This window comes from Coffea arabica, chromosome 2c (assembly GCF_036785885.1).
Source record: "Coffea arabica cultivar ET-39 chromosome 2c, Coffea Arabica ET-39 HiFi, whole genome shotgun sequence".
NCBI classification, from domain to species: Eukaryota; Viridiplantae; Streptophyta; class Magnoliopsida; order Gentianales; family Rubiaceae; genus Coffea; species Coffea arabica.
Window position 1 is genome coordinate 65,829,029 of NC_092312.1, and position 22,152 is coordinate 65,851,180.

At 34.1% G+C, this 22,152-nt stretch overlaps 2 protein-coding genes across 9 annotated transcripts; one reads left to right on the forward strand and one right to left on the reverse strand.

Annotated features, from left to right (window-relative positions):
- The first annotated feature begins 2,530 nt into the window (after positions 1 to 2,530).
- Positions 2,531 to 9,724, forward strand: LOC113732683 (guanosine deaminase). Its single transcript, XM_072076149.1, has 5 exons — positions 2,531 to 2,691; positions 3,112 to 3,171; positions 4,442 to 4,632; positions 8,908 to 9,012; positions 9,110 to 9,724. The coding sequence occupies exons 1-5, from the start codon at positions 2,676 to 2,678 to the stop codon at positions 9,296 to 9,298; spliced, it is 561 nt and encodes a 186-aa protein (XP_071932250.1). The 5' UTR covers positions 2,531 to 2,675; the 3' UTR covers positions 9,299 to 9,724.
- A 4,669-nt stretch (positions 9,725 to 14,393) lies between these two features.
- LOC113732682 (guanosine deaminase) lies at positions 14,394 to 22,059 on the reverse strand. Of its 8 annotated transcripts, XR_003458856.2 has the most exons (6): positions 20,304 to 21,052; positions 19,809 to 19,883; positions 18,359 to 18,549; positions 15,240 to 15,344; positions 14,830 to 15,137; positions 14,394 to 14,717 (listed from the first exon to the last, which is right to left on the reverse strand). XR_003458856.2 is itself a non-coding variant. In XM_072076151.1 (5 exons), the coding sequence occupies exons 3-5, from the start codon at positions 18,515 to 18,517 to the stop codon at positions 14,949 to 14,951; spliced, it is 453 nt and encodes a 150-aa protein (XP_071932252.1). In that variant the 5' UTR covers positions 18,518 to 18,549; positions 19,809 to 19,883; positions 21,072 to 22,059; the 3' UTR covers positions 14,765 to 14,948. The 8 variants fall into 8 exon arrangements, 7 of the variants coding, with proteins under 7 accessions (XP_071932252.1, XP_071932251.1, XP_027114403.2 ...); XM_072076151.1 differs by lacking the exons at positions 14,394 to 14,717; positions 20,304 to 21,052 and adding an exon at positions 21,072 to 22,059 and having other exon boundaries at positions 14,765 to 15,137; XM_072076150.1 differs by lacking the exon at positions 14,394 to 14,717 and having other exon boundaries at positions 14,765 to 15,137; positions 20,572 to 21,052.
- Between the last annotated feature and the right edge of the window lie 93 nt (positions 22,060 to 22,152).

Consider the following 22,152-nt stretch of genomic DNA (forward strand, 5'->3'; position numbering starts at 1 on the left):
TCGTAAGTTGTTCTTTCACTTGATTTGTGCTCTCTCTCTCTAGAAAGTCTCTCGCTCTCTCTCTCTCTCTTCGTTAGTTTTGAAAGAATGAAACAAATGATTTTCTTCAACTGAATTTGCTTAGTTTTATCGAGGCATTTTTCTCATTTCGTCCTTCCCATTAATTTTATCGAATTTCATCACTCTTACAATTTAGTTTAAAATATGAAATGTCGTACTGTACATTTTGAAATTACTTGAGGCTTTTCTATATGGGGGGGGGGGGTTTACCCTTAAATGTATTGCATAAATAGGAGGAAAATATAAGAAAAAAGAACATTATACTTGCATCTTATGACGTTTTCAAGGCTGATCTTTCACTTTTGCTTTCTTTGATGAGGAAATGTTTGGGATTTTGCTTTTCCTTACTGTTAACACAATAACTTCTTCATTAGTTTAGCTATTGGTCACCTGATGGGGCAGTGTAAACTATTTTGAAAATTGTTGGCATTTCAAGAATTGTCTTAAGTATTTTGGGTTGTTATTATACTTTTTCCCCTTCTTTTTTTTTTTTATACTTTTATAGCTTGAAAATATTGTTCTGTATAAGCAATAAGCCTATTTTCTTTTTTTTTTTTGGCCTACATCTACGCAAATTACAGTAATGACACAAAAAGCAAACGATTGTGCAAATGAACTATTTAAGAAGAATCTCTGTTTTCTTATTCAAGAAAATTGATTAATTAATCATTATATGCTTTTGTTTAGTATATTTGTCCAATGTATAAAACATCTGTAATTTTTAATTTTTGCATATCCTCTTCAATGTTGGAAACTACTTTTTGATAATTACACTCTTTGAAGAGATTATAAATTTTATCTACTAAATGAATATCATTTTTTTTGAGATTTAATTTGATTATATGTTAAACTAAAAAAATAACCTGTGCAAGTGCATGGGATAAAAACTACTTATAGTTGATTATAAAATATTGAAGTTGTACCATATTGGACTCATTGCCTATGAAATTCCATTTGAATTTGAACCATCAACATAATTCCATTTGAATTATAAGGAAGAATTGAAATTGAATGACTGTACTTTCTTCTAAATTACGTATATTAATTCGCATTATTAGAAGACAATTGCCAGGGGTCAAGATCAAAGCTATGAAATTTTTGAAATTGAAAATATATTTTCCATTATCAGTTAGTATACTAAGGAATATTTGTTTTTCCAAATTAGATTGAGTGGGACTGTGGATGATGTTATTCACACTCCTATTATGTTATATGTACTTTTAATATCCCATTTTCATTTTGACGAGACCATATTATCCCTACCTTAATTACTTTTCCTTACTCACGAGCTAACTTTACTAGAGTTGGTCATCCAATTGTGGTAGGATAAGAAGTTGGAGCAGGGATAATATGGTTTTATCAAAATGAAAATGGAGTAATTGGAGTATAAATGACATAATAGGAGTGTAAATAACGTCACTCTGAGACTTTTATACTACTTTTGATAGTATTTTCTGGTTTCTTTTGCCGTGGAAATCATGAAGTTTATGAAGTTGAAGGGCAATTGCCTGATCAATGTATTGTTTTGACTTTTGAGGTTTACTAAAGACAATATAAGATTTTTGTTGCCCTGCCTTGTGAGGGCTTAATTGGGTAAATGATTATTTTATGCCTTTTAAAGTAAAGATTTGAGTAGTTTGTGTGGCTTTTGTCTAATTCCATACAAAGTAACTATCGTTACACTAAGACCATATTTGATAAAATTGAAGTTTGAAAATTAAAATTTAAAGTTTCTGAAATTTAAATATATTAAGTTATTAAATTATTAAATATTAAATTTGATATATTTGAGTGTATACCATATTAATTAATTTAGATGTTCTATTTTTAGTTTCACACGCATCTGAATATGTTAAGATCTGAACTTGTTAAATTTAAATATTGAATTGGATTATCAAGTAGGGTCTAAATCGTAACTATAATTAACGTAATAACAACCTATAAATAACTTTTGAAGTTCAATAACAGACATGTTGTAGTGGGCAAAAGTTTGCTAATGTGCTTAATATAATCCCCCAAAAAATTTTAAAAAAAATTATTCCCCAAAAAAAAAAAAAAAGACAATTCCCCAAGAAAAAAAAATTCCATTTTCTATTTGTTTCAGCTCACCGCTTTGAATAATGAAATTATCCCAAATAATATTTCGTTTGCATCATAAATATATTTCTCAACCACTTTCTTATCTCACATATATCACATCATAAATAATGGTACAATAATTATTTCAAATAATACACTATCCAAACAAACCAACCAATAGCAAAGCTTGGAATCCTATCAAGATCCCATTTTGTCCACGTTTTCTTTTCGCAGAGTCCCTCCTCTTATCCCTTATTTTCTCAACCACTTACTTATCCCTTTCTCAGATCCTACTCAGCATTTATGTATTGAAATAAATATTCATAAATACGTGGCCGACCTTCTCTCCTCGTGCTCCTTTCCGTCCACGTTTATTCTGCTCTATTATGTTACCAAATCTTCCTTTACAAATGTCATCGCTTTCCTATATATTTTGTCTTCTCATTCGAACCTTTTCTTTAAATCACGAAAGGAAAGAACCCATTTCTTGAAGTCCATTGATTTTGAGTATATTCGTCTCAATTTTCATCTTCGCAATGGAAGAAGCCAAGGGTAAGCCACAGAATAGGCAATGAGATAAATTTCTTGGATTGACTGGTGGAATTACTGATGTTTTCGGTATTATGTTTGATTGGTTGTTTGGAGTTTGATGTAGCGAATGAACTGATGATTTAGTTGGTTCTATGAATATTAATGATACTTCTGTCTGTCGGTGCCATAATTGTCTGCAAGAATCTTGGATCTTATGTGCGAATTCCAGCAACGACGAAAAGTCAATTGGGGTCACTTAATTTTTTTTTTAAGTTGGCCGTTTTTCTATCATGGTTTACTAAGAGACCGTAGAAAACTCGACACGATCATTGGCTTTTACTATCTTGCTTATGATTTGTGATTTATCTGAATTTCTGATTGCTACCTGAAGTTTATTGACTTCAGTTTGTTCTTTGGGATTTTGGCCATTGTCACTTTCAGTTGTTGAGGCAAAGGATGGAACTATTTCTGTTGCTTCTGCATTTGCTGGCCATCAGGAAGGTAATAACATTGGCTCGTTTACTTTGATAATGTCCAAAATCAAGTCAATCTTTTTAGTACCAAAAGGTGTTTTTGATATAGATCTGTAGTTTTAGGCCATTGGAATATGGTAAAGAAACAGTTAAACAGGTTCTTTTTTTTTTTTCTTTTTTTTCCCTTGTATAGATATATCTCGTAATGTGATTTTGAAACTTTCAAGCTGTATCAGCTTTTCCTCTTCAATTTGTCAGTCATTATCCTGAATTAGTGCTTCTGGTCTCTTTTTGCTATTCTCTATAGTATCAGTTAATAGTGTGTCCGCTGCTTAAGCTCGAGCATTGTTTTGATAGGATTCAGGTCTTTACTTGCAAACTCCCCCTTTGAAATTTGTATCCAATATTTCACCAACCAGCTATTTGATAGGCTCAGTTCTGAACCAGTTTTAATTTTGTATCAGTTGTCTCTCCTTCTTTGTAGAAGTTTTGATATTGAACATTCATGATCTTTTCTTGCATAAACAAATGAGACGTTGGCTGTACATTGCTTATCCCAATTTTTCAGAAAATTGAAATAAATATGTTTGAACTAGTTCTTATTATTGAGGTAAGCAGATTTAACTACAACACCATCATCCATCCAAAACCTTTCAGAAGCATTCAACATTTAAGCTGCTTGAGATCTGTAATATGTAGCTTGAGTTTTCTATGTTGATATAACTTAGTGATTTGGATATCTTTGGAAACTTTTTCCAGAAATGTGTTCAGAAGCTGATCTGGATATGTAGGTTCAAGTGTTATTTAGTTAAAGATAAGTCTGAGCATCTTCTGACCACATTTAAGTTCCTTGAAGGGAAAAGAAAACATAGAATAGCATTAACACTGGATTCTTAATTTGATTACAAGGTGAATCTGTTGTGATTAAATAGGTTGACCCAGGCCGTGGAAGTGAAAACTGAACCTTGCCTTGTCAGTTTGCAATTCACATTTTCTTACAGATAATGCTACTCTAGTGAAGTTCAACCTTAATTAATTTTGACACTAACCTGTAAGACTAGTTCTGAGTTCATTCCAGACCACTTCGTAACTCCTATTCCTCCTGTTCTTGTTGAGCCACCTCTGATAACAAACTACAGATTTAATTGATCGTTATCTTTTCCATGTACATTTATTGTTGAAATGGTCAAATTCCATTTGAATCTACTAAGGTAGCTTAGATTTTGATTTCGAAACATGACTGTTATAGTAACTGGTGGGTAGGCTAGCTTCATGATGGGTATGTTATTTCTGATCAGCTGTACAGGATAGAGACCATAAATTCTTAACAAGAGCAGTGGAAGAAGCTTATAAAGGGGTAGAGTGTGGACATGGCGGACCATTTGGTGCAGTAGTTGTTCGCAATGATGAAATTGTTGTGCGCTGTCACAACATGGTTTTAGAAGGCACGGACCCTACTGCACATGCAGAGGTCACAGCAATCAGAGAGGTTAGATATAATTTCTGTGACATTTATCTTTGCTTTTGTACTCTTCCAATTCATTGAAGCACGAATGATCTCCCCAAGAAACAATCACCTAACATTGAGACAGGTGGAATTATTGCAGGAAGCAACCACAGCAGCATAAACTACAATCACACTACTTAATGCATTTCCTCTTTTTAATGCAACACACCTCTCTCTCCCTCTTTTTCAATCACTCACTCATGCCTCTAATTCTATTTCTTGATAAATAAAGAGAAGAAAAAGGGAATCAATTTTTAGCTAATTAAAATTTTCTCCAATGCAGTATACTTATAAGTCTCGATTTTAATTCAATAAAGAATAGGTAGAATGTTACTTTTGATCCTCTTATATGAAAAAAAACTAAGATAAAAAGAAGAAAGAAATGTGTGAAGTATGCATAAGACTTGGCTAGAAGCCTCATTGAAACATAAATTTGTATACATGTATGACGGTGTGTGACTATGTGGATGTGTTCCTAGTCCTCTAATGGTGGTGGATGATGGAGTCCCACCGCACGCACCATTTCTACTTGGGAAGCAGCAAAATGTGAAACAATTTGGCAAGGTTGCCAACCCCATGCACCACTTCTAAATTCTCACCAAAATGCCTTTTCTCTTAACGTCCTCCTTCTACTGTATGACACCTATTAATTGAAAAAATAACCAAATCCCAGACAAGACAAGTTAGTCGCCGCATCCAAAATTTTAAAAACTTTCATGGTCGCCGCATGCAGTGACGTTAGCTCTCTGCAGTCGCCTCATGCAACATTAAAAAAATTTACTTAAGTTTAAAAACCTACTGTTGATCACATTTGATCAATGGTCAATCATATTTCATCGCATCCATTTTGAATGCGGCGTTCTGACACTTCCAAAATTTTTTCTACGCCGATTTGTTATTTGCAGCATTCACAATTAAAAAAAATTTTTTTTTTGTGCAACTTTAAAAACCAACCACTGATCAAATTTGATCAACGGTCAATCATGTTTCGCCGCATCCATTTTCGGATGCTGCATTTTGACAGACTGGAAGCATTTTAAAAAAAAAAAATTTGTTAAGCTGCATTCTAGCATAAAAGAAAAAAGGCAAAAACAAATTGGATTTTTTGTATGCCGATTTTCTCAATTGCAGCGACCCTTATTTCAGAACACACTCCTACAGAACACCACTTTTCTGATGTTTTGGTATATTAACAATATTTGGAGAAATTCGCTGTCACTTGGAGTGTTGGAATTTCTTTTTTCAGATCAAATTTTCAGAGACTTTTGTGTTTCATGATAAAATTGTGTGGATTACTCTCAATTCTTTAGCTTACAATAGCCATGTGCTTTTACTGGATAGACTTAATTACTACTGTGAATTCTAGGCAGTGCTAGCAACTCAGCAAACATGAATAATTGGTTGGACATATGTGAAATTTTTTTGACACCTCTATCCTGTTTCCAATGATGAATACGCATGTTAGAAAGTCTCAGGAAAACAATCAACTGGCCTTGTACCAAAATGGACCCCCTACATTGAGTTTTGCATCAATGTGATGGCCATGGAATACAACCTGTATTAATGTGCCCAACCTGCAATTGAAATAGAAATATAAGTAGTTGTCTGATGATCAGTGAGTTATTGTGTACCAATTTAGATATAGAACTATGAAAGGGATTAGATCAAAGTGTATCACGTCAACAACCCCTCCCTTTCAACCAGAAGCAGAATTTTGAAGCGAGCATCTTGCAGATGTCCTTTTCTTGTAGAAAGATCCTTTTCTTGTAGAAAGATCCTTTTCTTGTAGAAAGATGCATCATGCTGGGAGTTGATAATCGTTTTCTTACCCTGGATGATTGATTTTGTTTTTAACACGTATAAGTTGCATTTAGGGTGTCAAGTATTTTATGCATTCTTTCAAAATATAATATGATCTGCAATCCTGGAAATTGCATGTAAAGATGGCCCATGAGCTTGTGAGACATTAAGTTGGTAAAAACTTTGCAAGTGGCAGATCCAGTAAATGCTGTCTATAGACTATGGATACGTAATCTGATGACAAGCTTACTCTTTGTTGTTGGTTAGAGCTTTAGGTCCTAAATATGGCCAAAAGTAGTGTTCCCTACAAACTTCCGCAGGGAGCTTGGATTCAAACTTTATCTCAAACTTCACTGAGGTAGAAGTTTTAAAAGCAAAGTCAGGCGATAAAGTTAAAACTGCCTATAAAGCTGAAGTAAGTACAGAACCCATTAAAGACTTAAGATTCGATCTAAGATAATAGAAGTATGTGGCAATGAAGTGTACTTACACGTCTATTACCTATTTATTATATGATTTAGGTATAGGAGAGTGCAGTCTGATAACACATGGTCAATTTACTCTCATTTGTTTCCTCTGAAAAGTAGGATAGGCCTGACCCATCAGAAACAGGTCATAACTGAGAAGCATCGGGAGCATCTGGGGAAATGATTTTAAACTGAGAAATGTTGGATAGTGACATATAACAATGTCCACGTGAATTTTGGTCTTTAAACTTCTTTTGCCAGAAAGATTTTAGTTCCCTGCCTAACATTTTTCTTCAGTGGCTCACAAACAATAACAATGAATCTTGAAGATTGAGATCTGTACAGAGCTAATAGTCTTTGAAATTTAGAATGCTTTCTGACCATTGTCCCAGATCCGATATCTTATCAATTCCTGAATGTTAAGCATTTCTGGTATTGTCTTTTATCAGAATTCTTATAATGTTTTTGAGTTAATGATGACAGCTTGGAAACTAAAGTATTAAAATATTAACCATACTTGAGCTTAGGCAGCTTGGATGAATGTGACCATTTATGTTTGACAATCTCAAATTTAAATTATAGGAATGCAGAGATAATATGATCTTTAAGCTAGGATGATTGGTAGAAATATTCATTTGCAATTTGGTAATTTTGCGTATTTTTTCTCCATTTGGCTTCCGAAAATAGTAATGTCATGATGATAATTTGCTCTTGCTGATGATGCAAAGGGACACGACCGGTGCATAGATAAACCTCTTTTCAGTAAATGTTTGCACTCACTATACGCTCCTATAATAACAAACATAGAATCGTAGAACTTCTGATTGAAGTCTTTGTTATGTTATTATATTTGGCGGACAATTTGTTCATTGAAGGTGGTCCCTTGCTGTCTTTTCTCCATCAATTATGGAATCCCTTTGCCTTTTTCTGTTTCTTTAGCTTTAGAGGGTGGAGGGGGGATGGCCTGTGTACTTAGCATGCAACTTTTCAAAATTAACATACTGCTGATCAAACGTGAAATTGTTGGAGTATTTTAGTCTTTTAGATTCAGCTTTGGCCATGCTTTGAGTGGTACATTTGGACAATGCTACATTTTACACAGGCATGCAATTTTGTCTATTTACTTTAAGATTTCAATGATAGAGTTTAATCTAGACTAGTCTTTTTACTTATTTGTAAGAGCACATGCATAGCATGCCATGCACATAATACGTGTTTGCAATTGCTTCCACTTCCCTGCAAATGGTATGGAAGAATGTACTAGTCAAGCATTAGATGCTTCAGTTAGATTGATTCTTCATTTCTTCTTTAAATGTTAATTTCGAATTGATTTTTCATGTTTTTCTTTTTATGTCATATTTCTTCTTGGAATTGCTGGAGTTCCATGGTTGCAATGGTATTTGTGTAGGAAAATGACCAATTTCATCGCTAAACTTTTTTACTAGTGCTGACTTAGTCCCTAACTTTTATTCTTAGCCAATTTGATACGTTAACTCATTTTGCAGTTCCAATTAAGGATCTCCGTGGCAGTGCCACCACCTAAAATCGATCTGGCTCCTAATTGACTAACTAAATAGGGGTATTTTGGGAACGCCACTAATGGTACTGTAATAAATCAACTAAATCGTATAAAAAACCACGAGTAAACTTTAAAAATGTTTATCTGGTGATTTTTTACACAATTTAAAAGTTTTATCTGGTGGTTTTTTATACGATTTACTTGTTTTATTAGTCTCGTAAGTGACGTTTCCATAATACCCCTATTTAATTAGTCAATTAGGAAAAAGATTGGTTTTAGGTAGTGGTGCCACTGCGAAGGTCCTTAATTGGAATTGCAAAATAAATTCAAGTATCAAATTGGTAAGAAACGAAAGTTAGGGACAACATTGGCATTAGCAAAAAAGTTTAGGGACGAAATTGGCCATTTTCCCTAAATATACTACTCAAAGCTGCTGCTTGGCCATTCTCATGTTGGATACTACTTGTTCAGGCATGCAAAAAGCTCAACAAAATTGAGCTCTCAGATTGCGAGATGTATGCTTCTTGTGAGCCTTGCCCCATGTGCTTTGGTGCAATCCATCTTTCTAGAATTAAGGTTCTTTTCTCTTTTCATGTCATCTTTCCTGGTGGGTTCATGATTTACATTTAGGCCCTTTTATTCTAATTCCTGTGTTTTGACACACTTTATGCAGAGACTGGTTTATGGTGCCAAAGCTGAAGCTGCCATTGCCATTGGGTTTGATGATTTTATCGCTGATGCCCTAAGAGGTACTGGTTTTTACCAAAAGGCACATTTGGAGATCAAGAGAATAGATGGTAATGCATCCCGTATTGCAGAGCAAGTCTTCGAGAAAACAAAGGCCAAATTTCCTATCTACTGAGGAAAATGTTGAAATCTGTGATCGCTGATATGGATGCTTTGGAACGATTCACGTTTGCTCATAAAGTAGCTTCTAGCGTTCATTGTTTCAATGATCTCTACATTGTTGAACAATGTCCACGGGAACTGCCGTTACCTTGTTATTTCCTTAACAAGTGTTTATATTTATATTTGTTTCTTCCTCAAGTTCGAGAGTCCCAGTTCGTTGATTTTTCATTATGTTAAATTGTGAAAGGTGGAGATGTTTATGATGAATGTCCTTCACTCTGTGTTCAGTAGATTGGTATCCCGGAAAGGTCCGTGTGTATGTGCTCAATTTCCTTTAAGGTATTCAGTTTTCATGATGAGATATGAGATTCAGTCTTGAAACTTCAGTAGATGACACTTCTGGAAAATACATAGAAATGTGGCAACTATTCCCATTTTACCAATGTACTTCATCTTCTTGACTCGTTAAAGTTTGTAAACCTTGTGCCTTTAACAATTCGTTTAAACTACTTTACAGACAAACAAGCAAAGGTAAGTTTGCTCGTAAGCTGTGGGTTGCATTGTGGCAAGTGGAACGGACGTCTTGAATACATGATACTTGCATGTAGTTAAAGGTCGAGGTACAATTGCTCAACCAATTAATGCAACTTGTGAGGTACAGCAATTATTAGGAAATGATCGCCACCTTGTTCTTCGGATACAATTCGATCCCTCTAAAATGAGGCATGGAAGAAAGCCACTATGAAGAAGTTTCGGGGGTCACAAAGGAAGTTTCTAGCTCATATTGGCCGTGTTGTGAATAGGAATTGAACTCTGAGTGCCTGAAACATCCAACAGTGATGGAAAATTTTATGTTGGGAGCGATTGCAAGGGCCCCGCGTGAATGGTCTAACAGTAGTGCTTCTCACCGGTGACCCTTAAGATCCCAAATTCGAGTCTCCGCTTCGCTGGGTTCCTCCGCGCACTTATCGCGTTCGGGTCGGGTTGGGGCGCCGGGTCCGGGCCGCAGGGAATTAGTCGGGTCCCGTAAGGATTGACCCGGACACCCCTGTGTCGACAAAAAAAAAAAAAGCGACTGCAAGGCATGTGTAGTAATTCTTGAACTAGTGAAAGTGTTTTAAGTGGACATATAAGGATTTCACTTGGTTTAATTTAACATGTCAAGGGACTTACTTAATATGTGAATTAGCAAGTGGGATCTTTATATGTGCGCGGAGCTTTTCTATTGATTCTAGATTAACTACTAGGTATGTTTAGTAGTTACTCCTGATTGAAATAAAACTTCTACAATAGTGATACAGATGAAATGCATGGTAAAAAGTTTAATTTGGGCAGCAAATCAAGTTGGATCAGGAAAAAAAAAAATCATATTTGAACCAGGAGCAAAAATAGCAATAGGAAGCTCGACGAACTGTAGTCTATTTCATGCTAACTTTTAGATGAACTCAAATCTTTGGGAAATCAGTACTTTCACAAAGAATAGTGACATCTTGAACCAAACTAATCAGTACATATTATTAGCCGCCAAAGAAATTTGGAGCTCGCGAAGACAGAAGCAATTTGCAGACAAATCACAGTTTAACAAGTCAGAAAGAGTTGTATTCGGAGCTTCTCAGGCACATATTGCAGAGAGGCATCTGAAGGACATGGTTATTTCACTCTGAGGCGCCATAGGAATAAATGCATTTTGATAAAAGCTGGCTCGTCATTACCCCTACCTATGTCATTTAATGTTATACCAAAAATTCCCTTTGAAGTTAGTTTTCAAAGTCCTCAAATTCCATCTTTTTCTTCATCAACTATCCACATCCAGAGCAGCAAATAAGTCGAGTCGAGTTTCGATTCAATCTTATCAAGTTCAAGTTCGAGTTTGACGATCTCTTAATGTAAAACTCGAACTCAAGTTTGACCTCAAATTCAAATTAAGTCAAGCCCGAAATCGAGCTTACTCGAGTTTAAAAAAATAAAAAATAATTACTCTCTCCATCCCATAAAATTTGTCATATTTGTCACTTTTTCTTGTCCCAAATTAATTATTATCTTACAAAAGTCAATCCATTTTGTTCAATGAAATTTTATCTTTACCTTTATGTGACCCACCACTTATTCCTCAGAATTATTAATACATCAAATAAAAGATGTCCCACTGCTAAGGTATAAAAAGAAAGTAAAACTGCTTTTTCCTATTAATATTACTATACATAAATTGCAAATTCTCCCAAAAATGACAAATTTTATGGGATGGAGGGAGTATTTTGTTTTAAAAAATGAACAAAATAGTAATTTTTCTAAAAATTAATAAAATGGTAGGATATATATGTTATTTTACTTAATTAAAATTAAAATAATATATATATATATATTTGTATATATGTATAATCAAGTGGTTTGCAAGCTCGAACTCAAGCTAGATGTTGGTTGAGTTCGAGTCGAATTTTGACCGAGTTGGCTCACGAGCACTCATAAGTGATTTGATTCGTTTGCAATCCAACCCATATCCTCTTTTTTCTTCTTTACCATGATTTTAACAAGTAATAACTTACTAAATAATGAAAAAAGAGTAGTTTTATAACTTTTGAAAAAAAAAAATACATGCTCTGACATGATTCCACATACAATAATTTATTGTAAAAATAATTAATTTTATAATTTTTTATAATAAACACACATAGGGTGTGTCAAAAGCACTAGCGCATATAAAGAGAGTCGGGTGAAAAAAAGATTGAAACATTAAGGAGTAGATTTAAATTTAATTCATTTCTTCCCAACATCTCACAAGGTTTAAAGTGCCACTCTGCGCTCTATGGCCATAGAACTTTACCAACTTCTCAAGATTCAGAGTGGCCATAGTTTTATAGCGTCCTCAAGATTTGGAGTGGCCATAGAACTTACCAAAATCTCACAAGGCCGAATTTTTATGACATTTTCGTAAGGATTAATTTTTTATACACTAACAGTGCAGTGATCTTTTTATACTAACTATATTTTTTTTTAAACTCATGTTATGTGATATAATTTAAATCTGATAGTGTAAAATATAATATACACTAACGGTGTATAAAAAAGTTATTCTTTTTTATTAATAACGTGGCAAAATTTATATGTCCAAAAAGAAAAGGCAATAACAACCTATAGACAACTTTTGAAATTCAATGACAAAGACATGTAATAGTGGGCAAAAGTTCGTTAATGTGCCTAATATATACTTCATAAAAAAGGAAAAATGCCCCAAAAAAAATTCCATTTTCTGCTTTTAATTAGTTATAGCTTTGGGTTTTTGGCTCTAACCATCAGCACTACTTTGCAGTTTGTATTAGGGATACAAACGAATCGAGTAGCTTGTGAGCTGATCAATCAAACAATTGACTCGACTCGGCATTGACCGAGTTTGAGTCAATCTTGAGCGATTCGTTTAGTCAAACAAGTTGAGTATGGATCGTTTTTAGTTAAGTTTGATAACTTGTCAAGTCTTATCGAGCAACACATGTTATATATGTAAAAAATATATTTATAATATATGTATATGTGTGTATATATACATATATATATATATAATAAATTACATATATAAGTACTAAGTTTTTGTAAATTTTGAAAATACCTCATTTTCAAATCGAGCTCGATTAAGCTAGAGGTTGATACTCGAGCATATAAAAAATCTTAACGAATCAAATTGAATCTGTAGAATTTCAAACTCGATTGAGTCGAACTCGATCTCAAACAGTGCTATATCAAGTTGAGCTCAAACTCGAACATAGTATTACTCGGAATCGACTCAACTCGTTTGCATCGTCACTTTTGATTATGAAAGCAAAACTTGGAATCACTTTTCCTTTGGGAAAATTGTTCAAAACATTCATTACATTTTGTAAAATAACTTTTTTCATCTCTCACTTTTAAAAGTATAATTTTACATTTTTTACAAATTTACATTGATCAAATTTGGTTTCTACCTGGGTTTTCAATTAGTTTTTTTGTCGGAGTCCACCACGCGCCTTGCATGTGATTATTTTTGAAAAGTAAAATTGTCAAATCAAATTTTACATATTTCGATTCATAGTCCCTTACATTTCACAAAATAAAATTTTTTGTCCCTAACATTTTACAAAATGAATTATTTAATTCTTCACATTTCACAAAATGAATTTTTTCATCTCTCACATTTTTCAAAATGAATTTTTTCATCCCTAATTGATCATATGTATGAATAGCTTTTTTTCTTTAAGCCCATATATATACCTATTTGATTTTATCTGAACAGTATGAATATCATGTTATAAGCTAATCGTAATTGTACACGTAACAATTTTATTTTAAACCTATATATATATATATATATATATCTATATGATTTCACCATATGAACCTATTCAATATTTGTGACATTTCTCTTTTGATAATAATTTATTTATTGAATTGTATAATAATGACATCTAATTAATGGGTCTTAACTAGAATTTTATAATCATGCTAATAAATTGCAATTTAAATTTGAAATTTCTACTCACCACTTTTAAGACGAACAGTTGAATTACTTGTCTTGTAATTATTTTAAAATTTAAAAGTGCCAATCACTTACTTTTTTTTATCATACTTTTCCGTTGTTTATTTTTTCTGTCCAAATTTAATTCGATATAAATACTTGATAATATTTAGGATAAAATGTCTTCTTTGTTTTCAATTTTCAAGTAAAAGGAAATGAATAAGAGTGAAAAATTAATAATTTTTTTAAATACATGTATATAGCTATTTGATTTCACTTGAGCAGTACAAATAACATGTAATATATTTCTATTTGATTTAGTCAGGCGAAATTAAGTAGAGATATATTATATGCTTTTGTACTGTTCAGATGAAATCAAATAGATATTTAAAAAAAAACTATTCACACATATGATTAATGAGGGATGAAAAAATCTATTTTGAAAAATGTGAATGACAAAAAAATTCATTTTGTGAAATGTGAGTGGCGAAAAAATTCATTTGTGAAATGTGAGGTACCATAAATTAAATTATATAAAATTTGATTTGACAATTTGATTCTTAAAAATGATCACGCATAAGGCACGTAATATATTCCGACTAAAAACTAGTAAAAAATCTAGATAGGGATCAAATTTTATCAATATGAATTTATAAAGGGTGTAAAATTATACTTTTAAAAATAATGAATAAAAAAAATTATTTTGTAAAATGCGCGAGATATTCTGAACGATTTTCCTTTTCCCTTTTATAAAATCCTTCGTCTTATCCTTTGTATTTTCCAGAACTGTCATCCGCTGAAGCTTCAAGACTGAATCTCATTTCTCATCATGCAAACTGAAATCCTCGAAGGAAATTGAGCACATGCACACCGATCTTTCTGGGATACCAATCTATAAATTTTCCAGCTGGACACAGGAGTGAAGGACATTCATCGAAAATATCTCCACCTTTCGCAATTTAACATATGAAAATCATCGAACTGGGACTCTCAAACTTGAGAAAGAAATAAATATAAATATAAATGCTTGTTAAAGAAATGACAAGGGAACTGCAACTCACATTGACATGTTCAACAATGTAGAGATCAATGAAACAATGAATGCTAGAAGCTGCTTTATGAGCAAATGTGAATCGTTCCAAAGCATCCATATCAGCAATCACAGATTTCAGCATTTTCCTCAGTGGATATGAAATTTGGCCTTTGATTTCTCAAAGACTTGCTCTGCGATATGGGATGCATTACCATCTGCTCTCTTGATCTCCAAATGACTCTTTTGGTAAAAACCAGTACCTCTTAGGGCATCGGCGATAAAAGCATTATACCCAATGGCAATGGCAGCTTCAGCTTTGGCACCATAAACCAGTCTCTGCATAAAGTGTTTCAAAACACAGGAATTAGAATAAAAGAGCCTAAATGTAAATCATGAACCTACCAGGCAAGATGACATGAAAAGAGAAAAGAAGAGAACCTTAATTTTGGAAAGGTAGATTGCACCAAAGCACATGGGGCAAGGCTCACAAGAAGCATACATTTCACAGTCTGAGAGCTCAATTTTGTTGAGCTTTTTGCATGCCTGAACAAGTAGTATCCAACATGAGAATGACAAAGCAGCAACTTTAAGAGGCATAAATACCATTGCAGCCATGGAACTCCACCAATTCAAAGAAGAAATACGACGTAAAAAGAAAAACATGAAAAATCAATTCAAAATTAACATAAAAGGAAATCACGAAGAATCAATCTAACTGCAGTATCTAATCCTCAGCTAGTACACTCCTCCCATATTCCATTGCAAAGAAGCAGAAGTAATTTCAAGCACATATTATGTGCATGGCATGCAAAACGTGCTTACAAATAAGTAAAAAGACTGCTCTAGATTAAACTCAATCACTGAAATCTGAAAGTAAATAGGCAAAATTGCATATTTGTGTAAAATGTAGGATTGCAGTCAGAATGTACCACTCAGAACCTGGCCAAAGCTGAATCTAAAAGACTAAAACACTACAACAATTCACGTTTGATAAGCAGTATGTTGATTTTGAAAAGTTGCATGCTAAGCACACAGGCCATCCCCCCTCCACCCTCTAAAGCTAAAGAAACAGAAAAAGGACAAGGGATTCCATAGTTGATGGAGAAAAGACAGCAATGGACCACCTTCAACGAAAAAATTGTCCACCAAATATAATAACATAACAAAGACTTCAATCAGAAGTTCGATGATTCTATGTTTGCTATTACATGACTGTATAGCAAAGTACAAATATCTACTGAAAAGATGTTTATCTAAGCACCAGTCATGTCCTTTTGCATCATCACCAAGAGCAAATTATCACCATGACATTTCTATTTTCCACAGCCAAATGAAGAAAATACAAAATCACTGAATTGCAAATGAATATTTCCATAGATCATCCTAGCTTAAAGATCATCCTATCTCTGCATCCCTATAATTTAAATTTGAGATCGTTAAACATAAATGGTTACATTCATCCGAGCTGTCATCATTGACTCGATATGGTTAATACCCTAGAATGAGTATGGTTAATATTTTAACACTTTACTCCAGTTTCCAAGCTGTCATCATTGACTCGATAGCATTTTTAAGAACTCTGCTAAATGACAATACCAGATTCTTAACATTCAGAAATCAATAAGATATGGGATCTGAGACAATGGTCAGAAAGCATTCTAAATTTCAAAAATTAATAGCTCATTACAGATCTCAATCTTCAAGGTTCATTGTTATTGTTTGGGATCCACTGAAGAAAAATGTTAGGCAGGGAACTAAAATCTTTCTGGTAAAAGAAGATTAAGACCAAATTTTATGCAGACATTGATATAAGTCACTATCCAACATTTCTTGGTTTAAAATCATTTCCCCAGATGCTCCCGATGCTTCTCAGTTATGACCTGTTTCTGATGGCTCAGGCCTATCCTACTTTTCAGAGGAAACAAGCGAGAGTAAATTGACCATGTGTTATCAGATTGACCTCTCCTATACCTAAATCATAAAAGAAATAGGTAATAGATGTGTCAATACACTTCCTTGCCCCATACTTCTAATCATCTTGGATCAAATCTGAAGTCTTCAATAGGTTCTGCACTTGCTTCAGCTTTATAGGCAGTTTTGACTTTATGGCCTGACTTTTCTTTTAAAACTTCTACTTTGGTGAAGTTTGAGATAAAGTTTGAATCCGACCTCCCTGCTGAAGGTGGTAGGGAACACTACCTTTGTCTCTATTTAGAACCTAAAGCTCTAACCAACAACGAACAGTAAGCTTGTCATCAGATTATGTATCCATAGTCCTTAGACAGTATTTTCAGAATCTGCCACTTGCAAAGTTTTTACCAACTTATGTCTCACAAGCTCATGTTCCATGGGCAATCTTTGCATGCAATTTCTAGGATTGCAGATCATCTTATATTTGGAAAGAATGTATAAGAAACTTGACACCCTAAATGACCGAACTCTTTACAATCGTCCAACAAAGAAAAAAGCAACTTATAAATGTTTAAAAAAATATCAAACATCCAGGGTAAGAAAACAATTATTAGCTCCTAGTATGATACAGCTTTCTACAAGAAAAGGACATCTGCAACATGCTCGCTTCAACATTTTGCTTCTCGTTAAAAAGGAGGGGTTGTTCACTTGATACACTTCGGTCTAATCACTTTCATACATCTATATATAAATTGGCACAAATTGACTTACTGACCATCAGACTACTACTTATATTTCTATTTCAACTGCAGGTTGGGAATACAGATTGTATTGCATGGCCATCATTACATTGATGGATAACTCAAAGTAGGGTGCCTATTTTTGTATGAGGTCAGTTGATTGTTTGCCTGCGACTTTCTAACATGCATATTCATCTTTGGAAAAAAAAAATTCACATATTTCCAACCAATTATTCACGTTTGCTGCATTGCAAGCACTGACTAGAATTCAAAATAGTAATTAAGTCTATCCAGTAAAAGCACATGGCTTGTTGTAAGCAAAGATCCAAAAATGTCAGGGAAGAAGATGATAATGATGATGATGGTGGTGGTGGTGGTGGTGGTGGTGATGACAAGAGACATCAGAAGACACAACTTAGCAGTCCTTGGCACTGAGAAATTAACTTCAATACCACCAACCAAGCACATTATATTTTTTTTCAATCAACAAAGAATGAAGGAAAAGTAAACTTAGGGTCCAAGTCTGAACAAATTTCCATTACTACCAACACAACAAGCAGAATGTTGTCTTCCACATGTTTTATGGTTATTGTTATTGGGAACATGTATTGGGAACGTGTAATCAATAAGTTTCTTCTATCACATACTGACAAGAAAATACTTCCAGCCAGTTCAGTTGCAAGACCACTAAATGCAGCACCACAACTAGTGCAGCGCCAGACTGCATGGAAGAGATACAGGTGCTACACATCATTTATGTCTGCATCAAACAAAAATATATGAAATCACGCAAGAAAATGTTGACAAATTACATCCAAGTGTAAACTAAACCCAAAGAGAGCTCCTACAAAATGCACATGTTATAATTTATACAAACAGATAAATCTCAGAGAAATAATATCTAACCTCTCTAATTGCTGTGACCTCTGCATGTGCAGTAGGGTCAGTGCGTGCTAAAACCATGTTGTGACAGCTGACAACAATTTCATCATTGTGAACAACTACTGCACCAAATGGTCTGCCATGCCCACACTCTGCCCCTTTATATGCTTCTTGGACTGCCATTGTTAAGAATTTATGTTCTCTATCCTGTACAGCTGATCAGAAATAACAAACACATCATGAAGCTAGCCTATCCACCAGTAACTAATATAGTCACGTTTCAAAATCAACATCTAAGCTACCTTAGTAGATGCAAATGGAATTTGACCATTTCACCAATAAATGTACATGGAAAAGATAACGATTTCAATTAAATCTGTAGCTTGTTATCAGAGGTGCCTCAACAAGAACAGGAGAAATAGGAGTCAGGAGTCAGTCTGGAATCAACTCAGAACTAGTCCTACAGGTTTGTCAAAATTAAGGTTGAACTTCACTAGAGTTGCATTATCCATAAGAACATGTAAATTGCAAACTGACCAGGTAAGGTTCAGTTTTCACTTCCACAGCCTGGGTCAACCTATTAAATGATTCACCTTGTAATCAAATTAAGAATCCAGGATTAATGCTATTCTATGTTTTCTTTTCCCTTCAAGGAACTTAATGTTGGTCAGAAGATGCTCAGACTTATCTTTAACTAGAAAACACTTGAACATACACATCCAGATCAGTTTCTGAACAAATATCTGGACAAAATTTCCAAAGATATCCAAATCACTAAGTTATGTCAGCATAGAAAACTCAAGCTACATATTACAGATTTCAAGCAACTTAATGTTGAATGCTTCTGAAAGCTTTTGGATGGATGACGATGTTTTAGTTAAATCTTCTTACATCAAAATTGAGAACTAGTTCAAACATATTTATTTCAATTTTCTGAGAAATTTGGATAAGCAATGTACAACCAATGTCTCATTTGTTTATACATAAAATGTACATGAATGTTCAATATCAAAACTTCAACAAAGAAGAAGAAATAACTGATGCAAGATTAAAATTGGTTCAGAACTGACCCTATCAAATAACCGGTTGGTGAAATGTTGGATACAAATTCCAAAGGGGGAGTTTGCAAGTAAAGGCCTGAATCCTATCCAAACAATGCTCAAGCTGAAGCAGCGGACACACTATTAACTGATACAATAGAGAATAGCAAATATGGACCAGAAGCACTAATTCAGGATTACGGCTGAAAAGTCGAAGAGGAACTGATACAGCTTGAATGGTTCAAAATGACATTACGAGATATATCTAATACAAGGGGAAAAAATAGAAAAGAGAAAAAAGGACCTTTTTTAACTGTTTCTTTACCATATTCCAATGGCCTTAAACTACAGATTTTACCAAAAGCACCTTTTGGTACTAAAAAGGACTGACTTGATTTTGGACATTATCAAAGTAAACGAACCAATATTATTACCTTCCTGATTGCCAGCCAATGCAGAAGCAACAGAAATAGTTCCACCCTTTGCCTCAACAACTGAAAGTGAATAAACTAAAGAACAAACTAAAGCTATTCAGGTAATAAACTAGAGCAGAATTCGAAAACTTCAGGTAGCAATCAGAAATTCAGAAAAATCACAAAGCAGATACAAGATAGTGAAAGCCAATGATCGTGTTGAGTTTTCTACAGTCTCTTAGTAAACCATGATAGAAAAACGACCAACTTAAAAAAAATGAAGTGACCCCAGTAGACTGTTTTCAGTGCTGGAATTCGCACATAAGATCCAAGATTCTTACAGACAATTATGGCACCGACAAACAGAAGTATCATTAATATTCATAGAACCAACTAAATCATCAGTTCATTCGCTACATCAAACTCCAAACAACATATCAAACATAATCCCGAAAACATCAGAAATTCCACCAATTTATCCAAGAAATTTATCTCATTGCCTATTCTGTGGCTTACCATTGGCTTCTTCCATTGTGAAGATGAAAATTGAGACGAATATACGGAAAGTCAATGGTTTCAAGAAAAGGGTTCGAATGAGAAGATGAAATATTTAGGAAAGCGACGATATGAGTAAAGAAAGATTTGGCATCAAACAGCAAAATAAACGTGGAGGGAAAGGGGACGAGGAGAAGGAGAGAAGATAGGCCACTATTACAGAAAAGCGCGCACTCACGCTCAACAGAAAACAAGAAGATAGAAATATAGCAACATTTTCCCATTGTACCAGTGTACTTCATCTTCTTGACTCCTCAAAGCAAAGGCAGTTTTACTCGTAGGTTGTGGGTTACATCGTAGCAAGTGGAACGGATGTCTTGAATAGATGATAAAAAAACATTGACTGAAACAACCAATAGTGATGGAAATTTTTTTGTTAATTCGGAGCAACTACTAAACATGTGTAGTAGTTATTTCTGAACCAATGAAAGAGTTTCATGTGAACGTATAAGAATTCCATTTGATTTAATTTAACGCTCAAAGGAACCCCACTAAATATATGGGTTACTTGATTTTATTTAACACGTCGAGGAACCTCAGACATAAAACTTCTCCAATAGTGATACAGATGAAAAGCATAGTAGAAAGTTAAATTTGGGGAGCAAATCAAGTTGGATCAGGAAAAAATTATCTTTGAACCAGGAGCAAAATAGCAATAGGAAGCTTCACGAACTGTAGTTTATTTGACGCTAATTTTTAGATGAACTCAATTCTTTGGGAAATCAGTACCTTGACAAGGAACAGTGACATCTCTAGCCAAACCAATCAGTACATATTATTAGCCGCCAAAGGTATTTGGAGCCAGCGAAGACAGAAGTGAGTTACATTCGAAGCTTCTTAGGATCACATCGCACAGAGGCACATGAAGGAATCAGTTAATTCACTCTTGAGATGCCATAGGAATAAATGCAGTTTGATAAACGCTGCCTCGTCATTACCCCTAGCTTCAACTTGGTGGACCTTATACAGCAGTCAGAACAAACCAACATAATTCAACCCAAAAAAAAAAAGGTAAACAGAGAGAGGAAAAAAAATAGCAAATTATGTGTACACTTTGATAAACCAATACAGCCCGGATGGAAAAACTAATGAACCTTTTTGTTGGTCAGTTTTCATCGCCATAAAGGTCCTCAATACCATGATTCTTAAAGACTGAAATTAATGACTTCTTCCTCTAATCAAAACATAGAGACCATCCATAGCAAATTGAATTAGATGCTTTAATATATTGACACTGGGCAGGTATTCAGTAAAATCAGGATACTGGCAACGCCAAACAGAAAGGACTTCCATATGCAAGACTTCAGGATAACAATGGATGGTGGAAGATCAATAATCCTCTCCAGACACAATCGCCTAGAATAATCAACCTTATCTCATTTTTTTAAGGTTCAGAGTCCTTGGAACAGAAAACTGCACGGATGCATACTCATTTTTCTTTACACTTAATGTTTCTCTGACATGTTTTAAGGGCAGCAGAGAGGACAGAGGTGTTTCTTTGTTGGCAGCACTCACTACTAAAGCAAAACTTTGCATCTTCCAAACATGATTCTCCAACAATCCTCAAATAAATTAAACTCTGCATGTTTCAAACATGAATCTGCCTGACTAAAGTTATCGTGAAAACATTGCTTGAGCTCCAACACAGATGATTTTGCCAGGGAAAATCCAGAAGACGTATGATTACCAATTGGTCCAAGCAGATAAGCTGTTCCAAAATAAAGTATTTCTCGCTCGCTCAATCGATTAACTAGCAGAACAACAAGAAGAATAGACATCAATCCAGCAAAAAAAAAAAAAAAAAAAAAAA

Excerpts from the sequence above, each read along its gene's own strand:
- LOC113732682 (XM_027258602.2), bottom strand. Across the intron at positions 15,345-18,358 it reads AGGTCACAGCAATTAGAGAG|GCATGCAAAAAGCTCAACAA; the intron begins GTTAGATATTAT and ends CTACTTGTTCAG. Across the intron at positions 15,138-15,239 it reads TCTACCTTTCCAAAATTAAG|AGACTGGTTTATGGTGCCAA; the intron begins GTTCTCTTCTTT and ends CACTTTATGCAG.
- LOC113732683 (XM_072076149.1), top strand. Across the intron at positions 3,172-4,441 it reads ATTTGCTGGCCATCAGGAAG|CTGTACAGGATAGAGACCAT; the intron begins GTAATAACATTG and ends ATTTCTGATCAG. Across the intron at positions 4,633-8,907 it reads AGGTCACAGCAATCAGAGAG|GCATGCAAAAAGCTCAACAA; the intron begins GTTAGATATAAT and ends CTACTTGTTCAG.